This window comes from Thermobia domestica, chromosome 12 (genome assembly GCF_964235325.1).
Source record: "Thermobia domestica chromosome 12, izTheDome1.hap1.1, whole genome shotgun sequence".
NCBI lineage: Eukaryota > Metazoa > Arthropoda > Insecta > Zygentoma > Lepismatidae > Thermobia > Thermobia domestica.
In genome coordinates this window covers 130,392,052-130,413,667 of record NC_137465.1, presented here as the reverse complement: position 1 = coordinate 130,413,667, position 21,616 = coordinate 130,392,052, and the positions used below count along the sequence as shown (strand labels likewise).

General features: G+C 35.7%; 1 protein-coding gene across 2 annotated transcripts in view; it reads right to left on the bottom strand.

Annotated features, from left to right (window-relative positions):
* The window catches only part of Ptpmeg2 (Protein tyrosine phosphatase Meg2), a 125,877-nt gene that overhangs the window by 14,146 nt on the left and 90,115 nt on the right, over positions 1-21,616 (bottom strand). For both annotated transcript variants that reach the window (XM_081734114.1, XM_081734113.1), the window contains exons 6-10: positions 19,853-20,071; positions 14,506-14,719; positions 9,647-9,845; positions 4,282-4,442; positions 3,594-3,823 (exon numbers count right to left, since the gene is read on the bottom strand). In XM_081734114.1, coding sequence (XP_081590240.1) covers positions 3,594-3,823; positions 4,282-4,442; positions 9,647-9,845; positions 14,506-14,719; positions 19,853-20,071 — 1,023 coding nt within the window. The remainder of the gene's footprint in view (positions 1-3,593; positions 3,824-4,281; positions 4,443-9,646; positions 9,846-14,505; positions 14,720-19,852; positions 20,072-21,616) is intronic.

Here is a 21,616-nt window from a genome sequence, read left to right as displayed (position 1 = left end):
TTTGAGGATTTGTCGTGAAATTCCATTTTATTATACTACAGCTACAAGCAAGCACTTTCTGCACCAAAAAGCTTTTAATACCTTTGAAAAAATGCATATACTCTACAGCATTACATTGTTTCTACTATTTACTGTACATACTAGCAATTGGTCACCCCACACCATTGCTACACTTATTATCTTAATGCTATAAGAATCATATTAAATAGCGCTTTACTTTTATAACTATATTTCTACAAGGGAAATACTTTTGTGATCACCGCGATGATCTCGAGCTGAAGAACGCTGTAGCGAATAGAGGCACCCAGATGGTTAGGATACTGAAAGAGCATCATGAACAAGAAACGTACTCGAATTTTTTTTAAAATTTTTTGTATTATTATTATTATTATTTTTTTTTTTTTTTTTTATGGCGTAGACGCCGGGTCTCAAAACTAGGTACCATAATAATACAATTTAATATAAGAGCCTACTTCACTTTATTTTTTATTTAATTTAGGAGCCAGACCCGTATTTCCAATCGCCTTGACTACCTGGTGCGCGGGATTTTTCGAGTTTGAACAAGAGGACTACTGACAGAAATTTATTATGTATTATATGTGTTGTTACTTTGAAAATAACATTTTCTTTTCAATAACCTCACAAGAAATAGTGTTCTAAGCATACGAATATAAGTTTATTTATACTCTTTCTCTTGTCCGCTCTGAGATGATTAATTTTTGGTATCTGGTGGTACATTTGCAAAAGACTATATCGTGAAAGTATTGCTTTTTGTGTTTTCCGAGGTTCATAAGTAATAATAATAATAATAATAATAATAATAATAATAATAATAATAATAATAATAATAATAATAATAATAATAATAATAATAATAAATAAAAACAAACTTTTTAAGAGTTCAGCCTTTTGTTAAGTTTCGTCCGTGTAGCTGGATTTCTCTTACACTGCTTCACTCACTGGTACAGAATAGTGTTTATTACTCGTCATGATATCACATTCATTATCAGAGGACAAGGTGGATCAATAGTGGAGTGCTCACCTCTAGTGCGAAGGGTCCCTAGTTCGGACTCAGGGCATATGAGTTTGTGGTCCATGGGTTTCCTCGCGATTCTGACGTGTCCTTCCACACGACCAATCCACAGGTCCTTTTATAATCATTTGAGCTCCTTCGTATCTAAGCGATTAGCGTACGCGCCTTTGGCGTGGGAGACCTGGATTTGATTCCCGGGGGAGCTCATATGGTTCGGATGCCACGCTACGATGTACGTCCAAGTCTCATGCAGCCTCACTGCTGAAAGGGACGCTAAACTTAAAAAATCTTTTATAATTATTCATTATAATAAACAATGTTTCATGGGCTAAAGAAAACGACAGTAAGCGCGAAAATATTATGGTCAAATAATACAGGGTGGCCCAAAAGTAGGTATACAGTCCTAACAGGTATGACATTTTAGTTTACTAAGATAAATAATTTATTTGCTTCTGTCTGTTCCAAGCCTAAAGTATAAGTGAAGAGAAATTAAGAACAAATAATAAAGAAACTAACTCACTACCTGTTGTTACATTACAACTCGTAATGTACCCTACCACATTACCCTACCACGTAAGGTACCCTAACACATTACAACTTGTTAATGTGTAAAGTAGATAGATAATACCACTGGTGAATTCTCTGAAAGCTCATGGACATGATTATCATCTTAAATTTGTACGTCCTTCTGTTGAACTCAATAAAGAATTTAGGTTACTTTTTACATAGGGAAATATTTTTTCATGTTAATTTCTTCGGACTCCCCCCTAAACGCATAACTGAAGACTCATTGTAGAAAACAGTGTAAGTGCCAACAACAAAAGATACTATAACAGTAGTGACAAAAGATAATAAATTGTGCCCAAGCGCCATAGAATAGAAAATATGACTGTTTAGAAATATAACCTAGCATATAACGAAGTATTAAAATCTAACTAAGGCATAAAGGTATTAAAAAAAAAAAAAATAAAATAAGTGAAACAATTGCAAGGTGGCACTTACATTGTTTTCTACAGCGAGTCTTCAATTATCGAATCCACGACGAATTTGAATGTAAGAAATTAGCACTCTACTATCAAATCACTGTGCTTTTATATTGTTCATTTTTTTTCACAAGAATAAATAAAATTCGCTTTGTAAGGTCGGTTGGTGATCCAAACATAAGAACATTAATTAGTTTATTACCTCAGGCTGAAATCAATGTCAATAATATTGCAAATTCGTACACTACAACTTTGTCCTACAATATTCAAGTATGTTCAAATAATTGTCAATAATAAATAGAGACAAAAGCTTTATTTTTAAAGAAGCCTTAAATTACATTACTTTTCTTATTCTTTATGATATTAGCAACGTCGTACACATTTCAAAAACATGCATCGTGTTTCTCGCCAAGCAGTTTCTCTAGTGAGCGGCGCAGACATTTTTCCCTGTACCGACCTAAAACGTACAAACATGGTGGTCATTGTTTTAAACACACAAGTAGGAGACAGGAATTCAGTCTCAAATACACAAGTAACAGACAGGAATTCAATCGCAAAGTTCGACTAGTTAGAATCATCGCATGAGCGAAAAAAAAATGTTCTCCGTAATCATCTAACTCTGAAGTATTTTTGAGCGCAATAAAATAAAATAAAAAATAAAAAAAATCAGTGGAAATGTCCATTGATCTCTTGGAGATAGTAAATACAGTTTCAATCATTATATGTATCAGGAAGCGACGTAGTAATAGAAGAAACTCTTATCCCCTGGCGGAGGTTAGTCTCTCGACAATACATACCTAATATAAGCCATATTGCTTCACGGATTTCCATATTGAATTAAGTTTTCTACGATAAGGAATAAAATTATATAAAATGTGTAATTTTTACTTCATTTTACATACTTTTTATCTTTTTGATCAAATACAATTTTTGGGGTATTTTTTTATTACTCTAAGGAGTATGTATGTTGGTCAATTATATAAACTGCGATGCATAATTAAGTTTAACACATAAATTAATATTATATATATATATATATATATATATATATATATATATATATATATATAATTTTTTTTGTGTGTTAAAAACTTAATATTTATTACGAATTAGTTAGTTTTGTACGAATTTGAAAAAAGTAAATGAAATCAACAACAAAATTCAATTTAAAGTTTCCATTCGGTTTCTACAACTTTCCTCAGAAGCCGTAGGTAACATCTTCCACTATAACTACAAATAGATTTGTGAGACACCAACAGAAAGGATAAATCAAGTGTCTCACACATCTGCGTGACATGGCATACGACGAATCATTAGTGTTACACACATACATATAAGGATGACGTGGCAGTTAAAGTGTTAAAATGAACATCTTTTTAGATTTGTTTAAAATCACAATAGCTTTCTCAAGCGCTAAAAAAAAATAAATAAATAAATAAATAAATAAATAAAAATAAAATAAAATGTCATATTTAACTAATATATGAATATGGCTTCAATGCAGGAAGATAATTTATATTTTAATGCCGTATTGTGTCTGCATTTAGATAATTATTATAACACATTATAATACCTACCTTTAAATTCGTTAGTTGTAGAGAAGACACAGTGTAGTCCGGATGCTGATCAACAGCAACTGTAGTAACCTGGAAACCGCCATGTTGAGCTACTCCACCCTCCTCCGAGGGCCAATATTGACCACACTTCGTCCTCCCTCTTTCCACTACCCGTGTAGTCATCACCAACACCATCACTTGTTGTTCCCACACCATTCGCCAAAAATCGCCAAAAGTCTTTGGTAAAGGGCCTATATAAAAAAAATCATATTGCTATTTACAAGTATCTTAAAAACACTTTTTTCTCTTGATTAACAAACAAATCGAACATTATTTCAGTAAATTTCGACTCAACGTTAAACTTTACAATATAAAATTCAGAACACAAACATTATAAATGCAACAACAAACATGTACGAGTGCATTGTAAGTTTATCAAATCAATTACAAAAATTAATGAAAAGTCATCACGTAACACTCTTCACATTAGGTTTTATCAATCGACGCACTTCAATGCGCACGAAACGTGAAATGAAGGCAAGGAAGTAAAGTATATTTTGTGTCTTTTTATAGCCATAACACAAAAAACCTAACTTACTTCAATCAGTTTTCTAATTCAAGTTACTAAAATTACATTTTTCTTCCTACTATTACTAACGAAAAAGTTACTAACTGAAATATAAAACATATCAGAACTTACAACACTTACCTTGAGTTGAAATAAATGCATTTTTCTGCTTATAGCCATCTACAAAGTTCGCATTTATATAGTCGCTACAAACATCTCCATCGATTTGAGATAGCAAAACCCGTGTATGGTCATAACAAAGTACATCCGTGTACCTATTCTTTGGTAAGTTTGGTCTAATGCTGAAAGTAAGAGAATTAACTGTTTTAACTACACTTCTATTTATTTTATTATTATTTTGTTTAAAATGTCCTTTTAAGAAAATAAACAGAAGTAAATTTACCAGATATTAGACGACGTATCTTACGCTTCATTATATGCAGTGTAAGATAATGTATCCATATACACAAATTGTTGCATTGCGCTTGCTCGTGGCTATATGGTTAGCATACGCGCGCTCTGCACAAAGATCCCCATTCATTTCCCGGGGTAAGCTATGTACTTCTTATCGATAGAGTGAACATCTATTTCTTACATAGCTTCAATGCTGAAAAAGGAATTTACACTCCAAACCAACCAACAAATTACTACAATAATTTTTAAAAATACCCATTTAAGAACATATTTCTACAAATCCCAAGTTTAAAGACATGTATTTTGAAAATATAGCCTCAGATCACACAGTACAGACATCTTAAAAATAACTACCTAGGTATTTTTAATATAGATCTGCATTTTTCATACATAAGTATTTCTTTTGTCCCTTGTTACGAAATATATAAGGGAAGGCTAAAATTTTCCGGAATCCAAAAAATTAATTTTCCAGAAATGGCCATCTTTACGATATATACAGTGTTTCAAAACAATACCGACAACGTTTGGGAGGTGATTTCTGACACCAAGACAAGACAAAAGGTATACACCAACCTGGGTGCACAAATGCTTCCTTTCGGACTTATAAGCTACCAAAAACATGGAAAACTGAACTTTAAAGGCCCATAGCTCTAAAACTATAGGACTTACCGTAGTCGGGTCAAAACTTTACTTTGGAACTAGTATGTGCCCTATCCAAATATCAGAATCCTGCGGCACTTCCGCAACATTTTTTATAGAGGTAGTTGGTGAGTACAAATTAGATACCCATAGCCAAACTACTTCTATAAAAATTGTTGCGTGAATATCGCAGGATTCTGAAACGTGTATTTTTGGATGGCGCACATATTAGTTCCTAAATGAAGTCTTGATCCGACTACGATAGGTACCATAGTTTTGGAGCTATGGGCCTTTAAAGTTCTTTTTTTTTTTTTTCATATTTTTGGCAGCCTATGTTCATTTTTTTCATATTTTTGGCAGCCTTTAACTCCGAAAGGAAGCATTTGTGCACCCAGGTTGGTCTATACTTTTTGTCTTACCTTGGTGTTAGAAATCATTTCCCAAACGTTGTCGGTGTATAACAAATATGCATGGCGAAGGGATGGATTCCGTATGGGAAGATAAGAAAAAGAATTCATTTGACCATGTGTCGGTACGGAGCTACAACCATTACTCGCCTGATGCTGGGAGGGGAATTGACGAACGTGACAGTCACATTCTTTCCACCACTGTTTCCCCCATAATGAGGAGGGAAGCGTGAGTGATAGATCATTGGTAAGATTATGGACCACAGATTCCAATGAAATAACATTTGTGCCCACTGCGCTCAGCTGAAGAAGAAGCAGAAGAAAAAACCTCGAAAATCATGAAAAAAAATGTACATTTATTTCCTTCTCGTAAAGTGCCAACATTGCTGTCAATGGTATAGCAACAAATACACATCACGAATTGAACTTATTTACAGTCTTCAAGTATCTAAGGCTCAGGCTGGGACAGTGGAGGGCCATGGATGTGAAAAGGCAGCGGTCCTGGCCTTACATAAGGACCATTCCGGCATTCGCCTGGTAAGACTAAAGAAAACGAGCTCAAAACATGATCATAATGGAACAGCGTTTGTGCCCACGCTCGACCTATCAATGCCGCTTAGCGTGCAGATACACCACCCATACCACAACCGGCTGGGTCAAGCACACTCACGAATGCAATGCCATTAAAGATAACCAGAAATCATTTTAGACACACTGTACAGAACCAGGGAAGGAAATAGGGAAATGTTGAACGCAAGACTTTGGATTGCCATATGTTGCAATACTAAACACTATGTACTTTCCATTGACAAATTTTCACAAACCTATGGTGTCCCTTTTACTCTTTCCCTTCTTAACCCAAAATAGTTTTCCTCAATTTCATTATCTGTTTTGCATATAATCTTCTATTTGGTATTCACTACCCGCATTTTTATCACTTTCTTAACAAACAAATAAATTAACGTCCCATGAATATGCCTTTCAGACTAAAAGAAAGCAGGACATAGTTTAAAGAATTTGTGGAATGAGAACGTGAGAACTCAAGAAAATCCACCGACACGATGTTGTCCACCACAAATTCACTTGGCCTGAGATCGAACTAGAGGTGAGCACTCTACCACTGAGCTAGTGTATTTCTAATTTTCTGACAATCTCACATTCGGTCTGTAATTCTACAATGCATAGTATTAGCGGACAAAGGAAATATATAACACATACCAATCGATAGATCTCATCGTGCTTACCAAAATTAAGTGTTTGATATGAGATTTGTCTGAAAATCGAGAGAATTTAACTTTCATGGTACTAAAAATATGCCATTCGTGGGCAAATAAAAAGATTCAAAATTGCTGCCTTTGTAGTTAGATGAAACTGATACAGAAATATAACTCGTTATGACACTAGGAAGATGACAGTATACCCTATGATTACTGAGACATAAGAACCTAATAAATTTTAATTTTAAATATATATTAACTCAATACATTCACTATTCACTATTAACTCGATACATGCACTTACTTTTTAAGTTCCTCATAATGCGAAGAGTTTATTGAAATTTATCCCTCAGCATTGTAAACCCTTTGTTTTCTTGTTACTTGCTTTGCATTCTCAACATTTACGCTACGTGTGTTCTGCTTCTATCTAATTCCTTGGTCGTTCACTTACCATGAATTTCCTTTTCCCACAATCTATCTTTCCATTTTTATTTTCTACTGTCATATTTGACTTTCCAATCTTCTGACGTAATCCCATTGATTCAACTTCCCAAATTATTTGTTCATCCCTCACTAAGCCATACTATAATATTTTTCTGGTCTTTCTAATTCATCTCTTTCTTCACAATTATTTCTGTAATATGCTTCTCTAGCTTTCTAGGTTTCCTATACATTTATTTCACTTTGTATTATATCAATAGATGCACATAAACTTTCTTTACCTGACAGTATTGTAAATTTTCGTTGCTGTTTTGCAAGAATATATGCTTAACATCCCCGGAAAGTTCTACTTTGTACTCTCTGTAGTACAAAGGCTACTGGAAAAGTTTCTACAATGAATACGAAAAAAACAAAGACAGGTGAAATTCTGGAAATGGCTTTATTGTTTTTCAAAGTATTCATATAATTTTGCACACGCTCAAACAAATATAGAAAGCGTGTTTTCTACTTTGGATGTTGTTCGGAATGCGTCACAACACTTGCTGCTTCAGGTGATACAAATCGCTCACCACGCATCTTATTCTTCATGTCTGTGCGCAAAAAGAAATCATTAGGCGAGTACGAATTAATCATTAATTCAATCTCGTTATTGGACAAGTTTGGTGTCTGAGTGAGAACTAGTGTTGTAGTGATGAAGAATGATTTGACGATTTGGATTTGTTTCACTCAATCCATTAAAAGCTTCTAGCGAGAATAATGTTGTATACCACTCAGCATTTACAGTCCTTCGATCTTCTAATGCATGGTTGCCACATGTTCGACATAATCGAAAAAATAAGCAACCATTTGCTTAACAGTACTCTTCGAACGAATAACTTTCGTTAGTTCCGGTCCAATTTGAAACATCCAAACAGTGGACTGTTGATTAGTTTCGCGTTCCTATGACTAGATTCAAGTTTTATCTCCTGTAACGATGTAGTAGATCAAATTTGACTTACCTCGATTGAATTTTTTGAGCATATCTTTACATTAACTGACACAACTGTATGATTTTCTGTCAAGTTCCGGTCAAGTTGTGTGGGTTCCAACGGCTTGAAAGTTTCCGTACTTTCAGATGACTATACAAAACTGTATAATTGCTTTCATGTCAAGTTTCAAGAACGTGTGAATCTCTGGTATGTCACATGAGGATCTCTCTCCATGATTTCACGCACAACATCAACATTACTGGCAACAACAGACATGCCAAGACGGACACCCTTCACGAAATTCATCTGAGAAATCTGCGACCACGTTGGAATTCGAAAAAACAATTCTACACAGTCCTATTAGATGATGCTTAATCTCCGGAAACCAAATGAAGTCGCTCGATGCATTGTTTCGGTGTTAGAACTAGATTTGCAATCATTTAAAAAATCATTGCCGAAAAGTGCTCACGAGAAATTTCCATTTCCCGCACAAGAGTATTACTTCAAACGGCTATGAAAAATAAAGGAACAGGCTAATTTAAACACAGAAACGTCTATTCTTCCGCATTTTATGATGGCGGAACACTAGTACTTCTGTTAGTAGCAGTTTGCAGAAACTTGTAGACTTTGTACCACCCTTTTACTTTAATAAAGTAGGTATTCGAATATGGGGCAATAAATATGTAGTATTTCTATTAGGATTAGGAAATAGATTTTTGGGTCTTCGGCATCTATGGACATTAACCTGTTACATATGAGAGATGACGTCCCTCTGTGATCACACTGCCCGGGGAACTGGGGAAAGGAAGAAAGGAAGCGGCCTGGTAACGTACCATACCGGTATTTGCCTAGTGTGAATGAGAAAAATCTCACTCAGTATGGCTGGCCTGAAAAAGGTTTTACACTTTTTTGACCAAGTGTCCCGACTGGGAATCGAACCTGGGACCACTCACATCAAAGGCGAGAGCAATAGCGACTATGCTACGTGGGGCCACATGTAGCTCATTCGAGTAAGAGCAAGAGATTGGGAATGAATGAGTTATACTGCAAAAGATCTTTTTCCCACGCATCAATGAGTAAAATTCAGTAATCAGTCTGCCACGGAAGACAATAGTATATAGAAAACATGCAAACACAGTGAGAAAAACACAACAGAAAATTAGTAACACAATGGAACATTAATCATTTTTTGTCGGCGTTACGTGGCAAAGAGAAAGAGAGAACTGAGTTTGTGAAAGATAAAATAAACGACAAATACATGTTGCGATTATCACTGGAACTGGGAACGAAGATCGTATTTAGTGACAACAGGCTGGGGACAAATACAGGAATGCCCAATTCGAGATTTGCACCTTTTTCTTAATGTCAAAGAGATGATAACTAATTTAAAATCATAACAACAAAGTGTATATTGTCTTACCGAGCATGGTTGAAAGTTCCTTCAGGGGATCTAGCACGAATTTCAGTATAATCCTGGCACAATCCATGTCTGCCTTTACTTCTAACATGCTCTACAAATTCTTCTATTCTCATACCATGTCCATCCTCACAATGCAGACTATCGTCATCTGAAAAGCCGCTGCTCGCCGACGAGGGAGGGGGTGCAGGAGATGGAGCACCTAGTTTATTGAGAATATTATCTTTTAAAAAATAACATCTATCATTTCATATCATGTACTTGAAAACTATCTTACTCATTCTTGATCTGAACCAGTCAGCATTTAATAAGAGTAATAATCCTCTAATTTTCAACTGCTATTTTGATTTCAAACCTTGACATTTACACTTGTATACTTCCAAATTATCAGGCAGAAAAATAACGACTGCTGAGTTTAACACTTGATAGTATAATATAATATGTAGAAGATATTTACGTTCCTTACTATGCTGAGAACTTTTAAAGGCGTTTATTTAACTCAAAGTAAGTTATAAAATATCAACAATTCAGTGAAATTCAGGATCAGTTGTAATCATCTGAAGACACATAGAATACTAAAACACTAAGCACACAATTATATTGTCTCTTACCCATTTTAGATTCTATAGTAAACCTTTTTGTGAAATAACTAGTTAATTTAGAATTCACCAAACGGTTTGGTGTAATTCTACAACGCATAAATAGTAGATTTGGGATTGATTCGAAAAAAGTTAGGTAAATACACAAAGGAAATAGTAGACTTACATTTATAACCCTATAGTACGCCATGCTTGTAATTATATACAGGGTGTTAGTGAACTATACCGACAAATTGTAAGAGGTGATTCCTTACATCAAAATAAAAGAAAAAGTTCATATGAACCTATGGCGAAAAGTGCATAGTTTCATAGCTAAGGCTGTCCAAAATCGCGAAAAAGCCAAATTTCAACAGCCCCTATTTCGAATTCCAGAAACTGTAGATGGTGGTCCTTATCAGCGTAAAGGAAGCCACGCATACACAATCCAAAAGTGCATATTTCGTCAATTTTCAGTAAGTGTACAGGGCATTCCCTACAGGGTGTAATTCTCACATATGATCTCAATAGGGTTTTCAGATATACTCTGATTTCAAGGAGGGCCCAAAGTAGGCAGGAGGTAAGCCTTCACAACTATGGACATTCAATGCTTCGAAGTGAAGTCGGAAGTGTTAGGAACCGGCAGCTTAATATCTTTTTGTGTTCTGAATAACGTGTGATGCGATGTATTTCGCGACGTTATATTTCACGTTTTCTTCTTACTTATAAGCGTGAAAGAAAACATTGCAGAATGCGTTCTCCTGAGTACGAGAAATCATGCTACTGACGATCCTTAACACTTCTGACATCGTGCCAAAGGATTCCATGTTCACTGCTACCAAGGCTTATCGTTTGCCTACTTCGGACCAATCATAAAGTCAGAGCATATCTCAAAATTCGTTTGATGGCATCTCTGGGCCATGTATGGAATACTCTGTACACCCACTGAACATTAATGAAATGTGCACTTTTGGATTGCGTATGCGTGATTTCTTTTACGCTGATAAGGACCACCATCCACAGTTTCTGGAATTCGAAATAAGGCCTGTTGAAATTTAGCTTCTTCGCGATTTTGGACAGCCCCAGCTCTGAAACTATGCACTTTTCGCCAGTTATACTGTTCTTCATATACTGTTCTAATAATTATTCAAATAATTATTATACTGTTCTTCATATATACAGTGTCCGGTGAGGAAATGCAAAGATTTTGGGAGGTGATAGGGGAGGTCATTTTAAGCCAAAATGCCTATATGAACATTGGGTCTAATCCCCTTCGTTTCGGAGATAGGGGTAAAAGTAAGTTTTTGCCGCTTGCACTTCTCAAGTTCTGTGTGAAAGCTTATAGAACACCCTGTGGTTGGTGTTACGTTAAGTTTTATACCTCGTTTTAAAGCTACTGAAACAGGCTTTCAGGCGGTATACAGTTTGTCCACGTACTGCATACAAGAGGGAAATAATGGAGGGAACATTTTCGAATTGTGCTGTAAAATTCTCTTTTTCAAACAATTTTTCGCCATTCTTGGGCGGAAACACTGGCAATAGAGTAGCAGGATCTAATTGGGGGAAAACGATGCTGTATACCACAAACCCAGGTGAAATGTTAATGTAGTGTCTTCATTAGAAAGCAGGGAACATTTCTTACTAATCACTCTATTACAAGATTCGAATTTGCTATATAGTGGTTACGAATGCTAATAAACGCGTGTTTAAGCAAAAGTGGGAATACAATTCTATTCTCTAACATCGACAGCTCTACATTTCTATCCAAGAACAATGTTATAATCGTGTGAACAACAGATGGCAGCAGCAAAGTTCACGTGAAGTGAAGTACTCGTACAGTTGTCGAGACCAGAGCATCCAGTGCAGTACAGTTGTCGAAGGCGATAAATAATTATTTCCAGTGCACGGAAACATTCTGATCGTCTCACGTACACGCAACAGAGACGTTGCCACGGTTTGGCCCAAATTCCTGGAAATGTTTTGGGTACCTTCTATTATAAGCTGCGTACCGCAACTCACCAACTTGAAAGTTCCCTTTGCTATTTTGTGTCGTGGATTCATGTGATAGCTGGAGTGTCGAGACCGTTTGTAAGTGTAGTACAGTGCGTGTTTGTAGACTGCGAACGAAGTTGGTGTGGTGACTGTGAAGACGGTGTAGTACTAGAATGCCGTTCCAATACACACACGCGGAATATGCAGATATGATGTATGTCTACGGGTTTTGTGATGGTAATGCCAAAGGTGCTGTGGATGAATACCAGCGTAAATTTCCTGGCCGCAGAGTCCCTAATGCACGCGTCTTCACAAACGTGTATACTAAACTGCGTGAAACTGGTGAGCTTCCCAGCGTGAACTTAACGTCGGAACGACCTTCAAAATACACCCCTGAGTAAGAAGACAACGTTATTGAGGCTGCAACGCAACGTCCAACAACCAGCGTTAGGAGACTTGCTACTCAACATCAACTTCCACGTACGTATGTACATGATGTGCTTCGAGGAGAGGGGCTGTATAAGTTCCACATTCAAAGAGTGCAACATCTCCATCCAGGAGAGAGGGAACTACGTGTTGCTTTTTCTCAATGGGTACAGGAGCATCCGAATATTTTGCCATTCATTTTGTTCGCTGATGAGGCCACTTTCACAAGGAATGGGATAAACAACACCCGCAACTGGCATCGTTGGAGTTACGAAAATCCGAGAGCAAACACTGTTAGACAATATCAGGAACGATTTTCTGTCAACGTTTGGGCGGGGATTCTTTGTGATCAGATAATCGGTCCCTTTGTGTTGCCCCGGCGTTTGACTGGTGACTATTATTTGCATTTCCTGCGCCACGAATTGCCGGTACTGCTGGAAGATGTGAATTTGGAAACTCGGGTGTCTATGTACTTCCAGCACGACGGGGCTCCCTCCCATGCCACACGACGTGTATGTCACTATCTTGACTCCAAGTTTCCTAATCGTTGGATAGGTCGCGGAGGACGCAGGTCGCTGATTCACTGGCCACCCCGCTCCCCAGATCTTACACCTTTGGATTTTTGCTTGTGGAGGTGGTTGAAGGACATTGTGTACAGACGGAGGGCCAACTCACGAGAAGACTTACTCCAGAATATTCAACAGGCATTCAATACCGTCAAAGAGCGACGAGCAGACATCCATCGGGCAACAATGCATGTCCTGAGGCGCACTGCAAAGTGCATTCAGGAGGAAGGTGATATCTTTGAAAATGTGCTGCACGCTTCAAATAATAATGTTGAAGATGAACGCTAGTAGTGTTACGTCTGGGTCTGCCCTCGTGCCTGCCATTGGATTCAACTACATTCCTATTGTGCTCTAATTAATGTACTTTTCGACGATTATTAAACTCATAAGTATTACAATGGTATTAATCCACGTGATTGTAGATTGACTCTTGTAAGGTCCCACAATTCTTCGAATAATACAGTAATACTAATAACATTCCAATAAGGGACATAATTACTGTATAAGTGTTCAATCAACACAATTGTTTGGTTCCAGTAGAAATCTTTCTTTTTCGATTTATTTTTCTCTGCTTTCTAATGAAGACACTACATTGACATTTCACCTGGGTTTGTAGTATGCAGCATCGTTTTCCCCCAATTAGATCCTGCTACTCTATTGCCAGTGTTTCCACCCAAGAATGGCGAAACATTGTTTGAAAAAGGGAATTTTACAGCACAATTCGAAAATGTTCTCTCCATTATTTTTCTCTTGTATGCAGTACGTGGACAAATTTGTATACCGTCTGAAAGCCTGTTTCAGTAGCTTTAAAACGAGGTTTAATACTTAACGTAAAACCAACCACAGGGTGTTCTATAAGCTTTCACACGGAACTTGAGAGGTGCAAGCGGCAAAAACTTACTTTCACCCCTATCTCCGAAACGAAGGGGATTAGACCCTATGTTCATATAGGCATTTTGGCTTAGAATGACCTCCCAAAATCTTTGCATTTCCTCACCGGACACCCTGCAGTAATATTATATATATATATATATATATATATATATACACTTAATGTTGTCAAATGAAAGAGTCATTAACCGGACAATTGTAATTTTATTAACAACAACCTAAAAAGAACTATATATCTGTTGTAGGAGTTAAGTTTCTTTAAAATGTCAAAATTTCTCACCGTGCGACGCCCCAAATAACATCACCATCTGCATCCTATTAAAGAAGTATTCCGAACACAAATGGCACTGTTGTGTGAGATGCTATACCTACTTTATAAGAAAGTTACTTCAATACTTCAAGCAATACATACCAACACTGCTAGATTCTTGCCAGATATCACCGTTGTTCAGATCATTTGTAGAAATGTCCAATTCTTCGTCTTCTGGTCCCAGACATGGTGACTGGTAAGACTGTCGAACTTGAACATTATCCTTTGTCACTTCCACCTCCTTTTCACAGCCGTCGTCTCCTTCCTCCTGCTGGGGCTCATGGTTATGGCCTCCACTGCACATCACGCTGTTGCTCTAGAAACATCCAACAGTGTTTAATTAAAAGAAATTGAGCTCAAGGTTATTTGTCGAAAATTATAATTTCTTTTACTTATTTTTTAAGAAAACACTTTGATTCAGTTGGAATGCATTAAAGCGACATGATTGTGAAGGTTGAAAATCTATATTTCATCGATGATCATTTTTTTTTTTTTCAGTTGACAACTCTTCTCGACAAATCACTACAATTCTATTAAAGATGATTGTGTCGCAAGTGTGCCTTTCATTCGTACTAGACTAAACTTACAGTTATATATAAATCCACATAACTTATTATTACTGTCAAATGTTCCGCTTAAACTACCATCAATGATGAATTATCATAAATTACTTTCCTAATATACAAGTGGTGTGACTGCCCTACTATTATTTTTGTATCTGTTTATGTTTTCCCACAACTAATTTTGTTTTAAATGCTGATTTGTTTCAGTATGGCAATGATACCGTATTTCTCGCTCTTGACAAATACTATCATACTAATCGCTCACTAAAATAAGCAATCAACCAATTTAGTAATAAGTGAAATATTAAACTTAATAAACCCAAAACTGTAGCTGCAGTCTTCCTACCTCCACATACGTTCGAAAGTAAAAGAAATTCATCTGCTCTACCACTACGAATTCAGAACAGTTTGAAACACTCCACCATAATAGTAGCATACTTAAGAGTTGAACGGTATGATTAACATTTTACGTGAAAAATCAACTAAATACGAGCCTATACATTTTTAAGAAAACAAGAAATTTATCGTGACTGATATACAAGTACATACTTTGGGTATTTTTCGACGTAGTTATCATGAATCTCCAGATATTTCTAGTAGCGTAGCATAAGCTTCCGTATACTCTTCGTGTAAAAATCTGCCGCCTAATAGTGCAATTAGTCCAGAACTGATATCTTGAGCACTTCACTGTCATTGAAACGCTTCGATATAAGACATTTTTTTTCAGTTAAAGAAAGAAAAACAAAGAAGAAGAAATCGCTGAAAGCAAGGTCGGAACTGTAAGAAGGATGATTTAATAGTTCCCTTCGAAATATCTGAATTGTCTCAACAGTACGATCAGCTGTGTATGGGTGGGTCTTGTGATGAATCACAAGAATTCCAGAGCGTAGCATTCCTCTCCGCCGATTTTGGATGGCATGTCGTAGATTATTCAATGTTTGGCAATACAAATCATCTGTAATTGTTCGCCCCGGTTCCAAGAATTCCACAAGAATCACAACCTTTTGGTCCCAAAACACGTTTGCCATGATTTTGTGAAGTAATGGTGTTGTAGGAGGACCATAGTGCCGCGATTGTATTGATTGCTGCTTCGAATCCCCAATGGCGTACGATATCCAGGTTTCATCCCTCGTCACTGTGAGAAACGAGATCAATCCCCATCTTTCCCTCAGTGGACCAAAAAAAAAAAATCACATGCAGCTGTAATTCTTTGCTCTTTGTGAGCGTCCGTCAGCATTTTTTGGCACCCATCTCGCATACAGTTTGTGATAACCCAACTCGTCGGTTACAATTCAATGCGCTATTTTCGCAGACACTTCTGGAAACTCTTTGATGGACTCAGTTATTGTGAACCGACAATTGAATTGCACTTTCTCGTTATGTGTTCCACCACATCATCCGTCTGATCAATAGGCCTTCCGCTACGATCATCGTTACTGAATTCCTGAAACTCTCTGCACCACTATCTGAAACTCATTATGCTGTCGGTCCGTAAATAGCACACACTTCCCGCTGGATGTCAGCTGCATTCTGTCCCTTGGCGTTTAGAAATCATATGACATATCTCACTTTACACGTGGCGGGATTTTGTATTACGGCAGCTATTTCACTTTACTACTACTGGCACGCACACAACTTCACTTAGACGATTCTATCTCTTTTGCAAGCACATAATACTAGGGCATGCTCCTGTGCAAGGTGAACTTCATCAGCGTTGTTAACCCTTTGTATTTTTTTTTAATGCGCCTAGTATTATTAAAAAGAGAGCTTACATCATTCTAATCTTCTTGAACGTTTAACAGGAATGATCTTATTTAATGTATTGTACTCAACACCTACGAACTGTTTCTTAGGACAGTACTAGCATACACACACAGCTTTCTTATCTGAAATTTACAAATTTCGTACTACGATGAAGTTCTCCGAGAACACGCAGTTCGTATCACTGTCTGCACTCTATTATCCAAGTCTATATGTGATCTGTGTTCTCTCATATTCTTTTCCATTCTCAAGTATAACCTCAGAGCACTCAGAAAAAAAAAAAAAAAAAAATCTAATACTGAGCACTATAAACTCCCTTATTTATTATTATTATTTATAGTATGCTTACGAACATGACAGAACTTAAAACGTGATGGCCAAAATAAACAATAACCCATAGTTTTACAGAAAACAATGTAAATGCCACCTTCAAATTATTTCACTTATTTTATGTTTTTAGTTTGATTTTCATACTTCATTATATGTTAGGTTGTATTTCTAAGCAATAGTATTTTCTATTTTGTGACGCTTGGGCACAATTTACTACCTTTTGTCTCTACTGTTACAGTAATTATTGTTTTTGGCACTTACATTGTTTTCTAGAGCGAGTCTTCAATTGTTGAACACGTCATTTTTGAAGATGTTTGTTTGTTGAAGTTTAGCGTCCCTTTTTAGAATCGAGGCTATACGACACGTGGACTTACACTTCATTCGCACTAACCTAATAGTTAACACACATTTATACTGTTAACTTACATTTTAACCCAAGCCTATTTGTTAATTCTAATATAAAGAAATAGGGAATGTGAATTGTTAAAAGCAGTTCAAATTCTGATTTTGTCACAAGAAACTTAAATGTTGATTTAATCTTGAATAATTAAAAGCTAGATACAAAGATAACAGTCAATAAATCAAAGCGGCTACTCTAGTATAGCGTCTCATTTATTTCATGTTTCTAAGACAGAAGAAACTGAGAATCAAAGAGCTTCAACTACTCCAGTTTTGTTTGTTATTATATCTAACAAGGGAACATTTCTATTTGATGAAGTCAATTGCTGAAAGTAATTGCTAGTACTGGATTCAGCACCAAAAGAAACAGAAAAAGAGGGTGTTTAGTGGCAGACCGTATACAGGGTGAGAGATAACTGAGGGCAAAGTGCCAAGATAGAACGTAGAAAATGTCTAGAAATGCCATGTTAATTATGAAACGAGTAGAGGGATTGAGGTCAAATGTTGGATATGAGAAATGCATGTATAGCTAAACTGAATAGGCGTAATGTGAATCATGGGGACATCTGAAAAGCCGCCATGTTGGATTTAGCACAAGAAGAATGTACGGGAAGAGGTCTTGTGACATATGGCTCTTGATGCACAAAATAGCGCACGAGAAAGAAATATATGACAACAATCGGAATACAGAACTTGCTAAAAAAAAAAATAAATAAATAAATAAATAAAAATAAAAATGAAGGTGAAATGTTGACGATATGCCTAATTATGTATAAGAGAACGTTCTTGGTATGAATGAAAAATGCCACCTTTTTTTCATCAGTTTGATCTAACCTGTGCAGCTGAAAAAAAATGTTTTAATAACAAATTTATACATATTAGTTATTTCTTTTCTTTTTCTTTTTTTTTTCTTCTTTTTTCTCAGCATGTTTATTTGATTTCAAACGTTAAATTTGACCTTGTATACTCTTGTGGTTACATGAATGAAATCAAATCACATTGACAGATATATGACTACATATATACTATCTCTGATACTGGTATCAGTGATTTTACTGATTACACGAATTATCTTACACTGAATGTTCACGTATTCAAACTAAGATAATGTGATAGTTGGTCTTAGTGTTCCTGGTACTGATTAGAACTTAAACACAGCATTATTCAATCAAGCAAAAGGCTATAAAACTAATTGAAGTAAGTGATTTGATTCTCTTTAATAAACAGAATTTCGTATGAGATACGAATAATAATAAATCTCGATGAGACTGTATTATATTCTAATTCTGTATTATATTATCGTGCCTTTGTAAAGGTTAAGTATCATCAATGATCATCATCTTCCGTTACTGTTGATGTATCTATTAAGGCGATTTGCAATATACCCATTACATAATATGATTTTAAGAAATCCAATTTCGCAGCAATCTATGATTACCTAAATATTTTATTTATTGTGTTTAAAATATTCTATTGTATTGGCAAGTTTTTGTAACAATGCTAATAACTTGATAATAAAATATGTTTCAGTTGTAGCAATAATAGCCAGAAGAAAAATCTGAGAAATGGACCAATACAACGTCCCTGAACAATTATTTGCTACAAAACTTAGGAAAGAAAGGTCTTTATCGAATGCACAGAAAAACTAACTTTGAAGTGGTATTATACAATTTCTTGAATGTAGAAAAATAGTTTAGAAATTATATGGGCATCAAAAATATAATTAAATTTCCCAATTATAAGCAAGTTTATTTTCTAGTCAACAAGAGAGATAAAACAAGATGAAGAATCTTTCTTAACATCCAAAGATCAGATAATATCAAGTAACTATATATTTCTAGATTGATTTTAAACGATGTTTAATAAATCCATGTGCATGAATTTAGAACATGTATAAAAAAAATCGTTTTTCCTTTATCCTATACAACTGATGTCATTGTAGTAGTTAAATGACAACACTTTGCATATCAATCTGAACAACCAATTCAGTTAGTATTTACTTAGCTATCCACAAACAGGCGTGTGAAAATTTAATAATAATAATAATAATAATAATAATAATAATAATAATAATAATAATAATAATAATAATAATAATAATGTGTTTTGTCAGCAATATCACACAATTTTAACAATAATATAAAATATTTATTTTGTATTTAGAGCTACAGTCATACTTAGTTAAAACTTTGTCAATTCTGTTTCCCACGGAATTTAGATTCGTATCTAAAATTTTCTCTCTTTCATTACATTTCTATGCATAACAATAATTAATGATACGTAAGTATCCTATACATTTTAGTAGCTAACGATGTTCTTAAAAATTTAAACATGCAACTAAACCATATTTTCCTATTTTGTAATCTTCTAGCAATCAATAGCCGAGAGCATCCTACCTGCAAAGCTTCTTCGCATTTGTGCACCATATTCTCCATGGAACCATTTGGCAATGAAGCCATAATAGAGGGTTCGACAAGGGGAGAAGTGATGTCACACAGATCTCCATGACGATTGGTCATAGATTTAAAGCAATGGAGAAGCCACGTACCATGATCCACCTTCAGGCTACCACCCAAACTGGATGGAAGAGAACTTCGTGGGATATGGATTGTGAGCTGGAAGAGAAATCAATTTATAACTGAAAACCCCAGTGAAAGTATTTAAAAGTCACATTTTATTGTATTCTACAAATATATAATTTTCCAAATAAAAATGTTAAATATGCTTATTGACAAAGACAGTGGCCACACCTGTGCCGAAGGAATACAAAAACTATGACAAACTGACTGCTGCTATTAACAGATTTCGATGCCAAAATATAACTTTCGACAGAAAACTTCCAGGACTGATTTGAAAAATACTGTATTCAATTTACCACCCAACAATCATTGGTCCTGTCAAGGTATCAGTAGTTCCCTCTGCTATACATAGCTGCCAGTGTTCCTGAAGGTGCCTTTGGGATGCTTCTCGGGATGTCTTGTAACGCGAATATACGTTGATCTCAAACAAAGAAAGGAAAAATGTAAATGTATTTAAAGAGAAATCTTGTAGTATGTTTGTGACAGTAACTGTTCGCCTTGATTATTTGGTTCGCGTTTTTAATGCTTTGGTGAGTGGTGTCTTGGCCTTGACTAACTTGTCTCTGATTGGCCTGCCATCTGCTGGCTGAGTTGTAGACCTCGTGTAGTGGACGTCTACAAGCCAGTTGGATTTGTCAGGTACGACCTGGGAACACGTATTTTTTTTGCTTCCCTTTAGAATCTGTTGAAAATGAGTTAAATGAGAGAAAGTAAAAATGGTTTGAAGACAAGGATAAGAATATTCACTATAATAGGAGGCTAAGTATTTAGGCCAAAGTTTACTAAATTTAAATCTATTTTTTTTCTCCTATTAATAGTGAAATTCTTTTCTGTGCTTCAATAACTTGTTCGGACATGAATGTTTGGCGACTTCTATTTAGTAATTCACTTGAACTATTTTTGGTTCAGATTTAAAAGAGTAAAAGTTAATCGTAAAATTCGTAAATTTATAGTAATATATTTTCCTTTTGAATGTTTCTTAGGTTTATTATACGTAGTTATTTCGACCTACTACCAAAATAATCAATACGTGCAATTACTGCAAATCTGAGATTCTTGTTCAGTCATACGACTCAAAAATTTTTGCTCCTGAATAGTAAGTGTTATGCTGAAGTTTCTATATTCTTATTACTTGTATGTTGTTGGTTTTACATCAGAAGTTTAATTACATATATAGTTATCGTTAAATTTGGCAATTTAGAAAAAAAGAGATAATAAAAGTTAGTCACATGTATTCATGGAGTCTAATTTAACTGAACCGAGGTCCTATGCACTCGGGTAAATTACGCTGCAATCTCTCTCCACAAAAGCACAGAAAAAAGTCACACGATGGTAAATCGGATAAATATCAACTGTTTGAAAGAGGATAGGTGCACAACGCTTGGCCCGATATTCCAGTACAACATTACCGAGCCTTTCATTATTACGCAAAGGACCACTCACTGCTTAAATGTACCGAAGTCAGGCTGGCGGCACAAAATTGCTTGACGTAAACGTCTTAGCACTACCTCTACGTAACAGCCGTAGCTCATCGTCTGTTCTTGAGGCAAAAATTCCCTATGTAGTATACTTCTTGCGCTA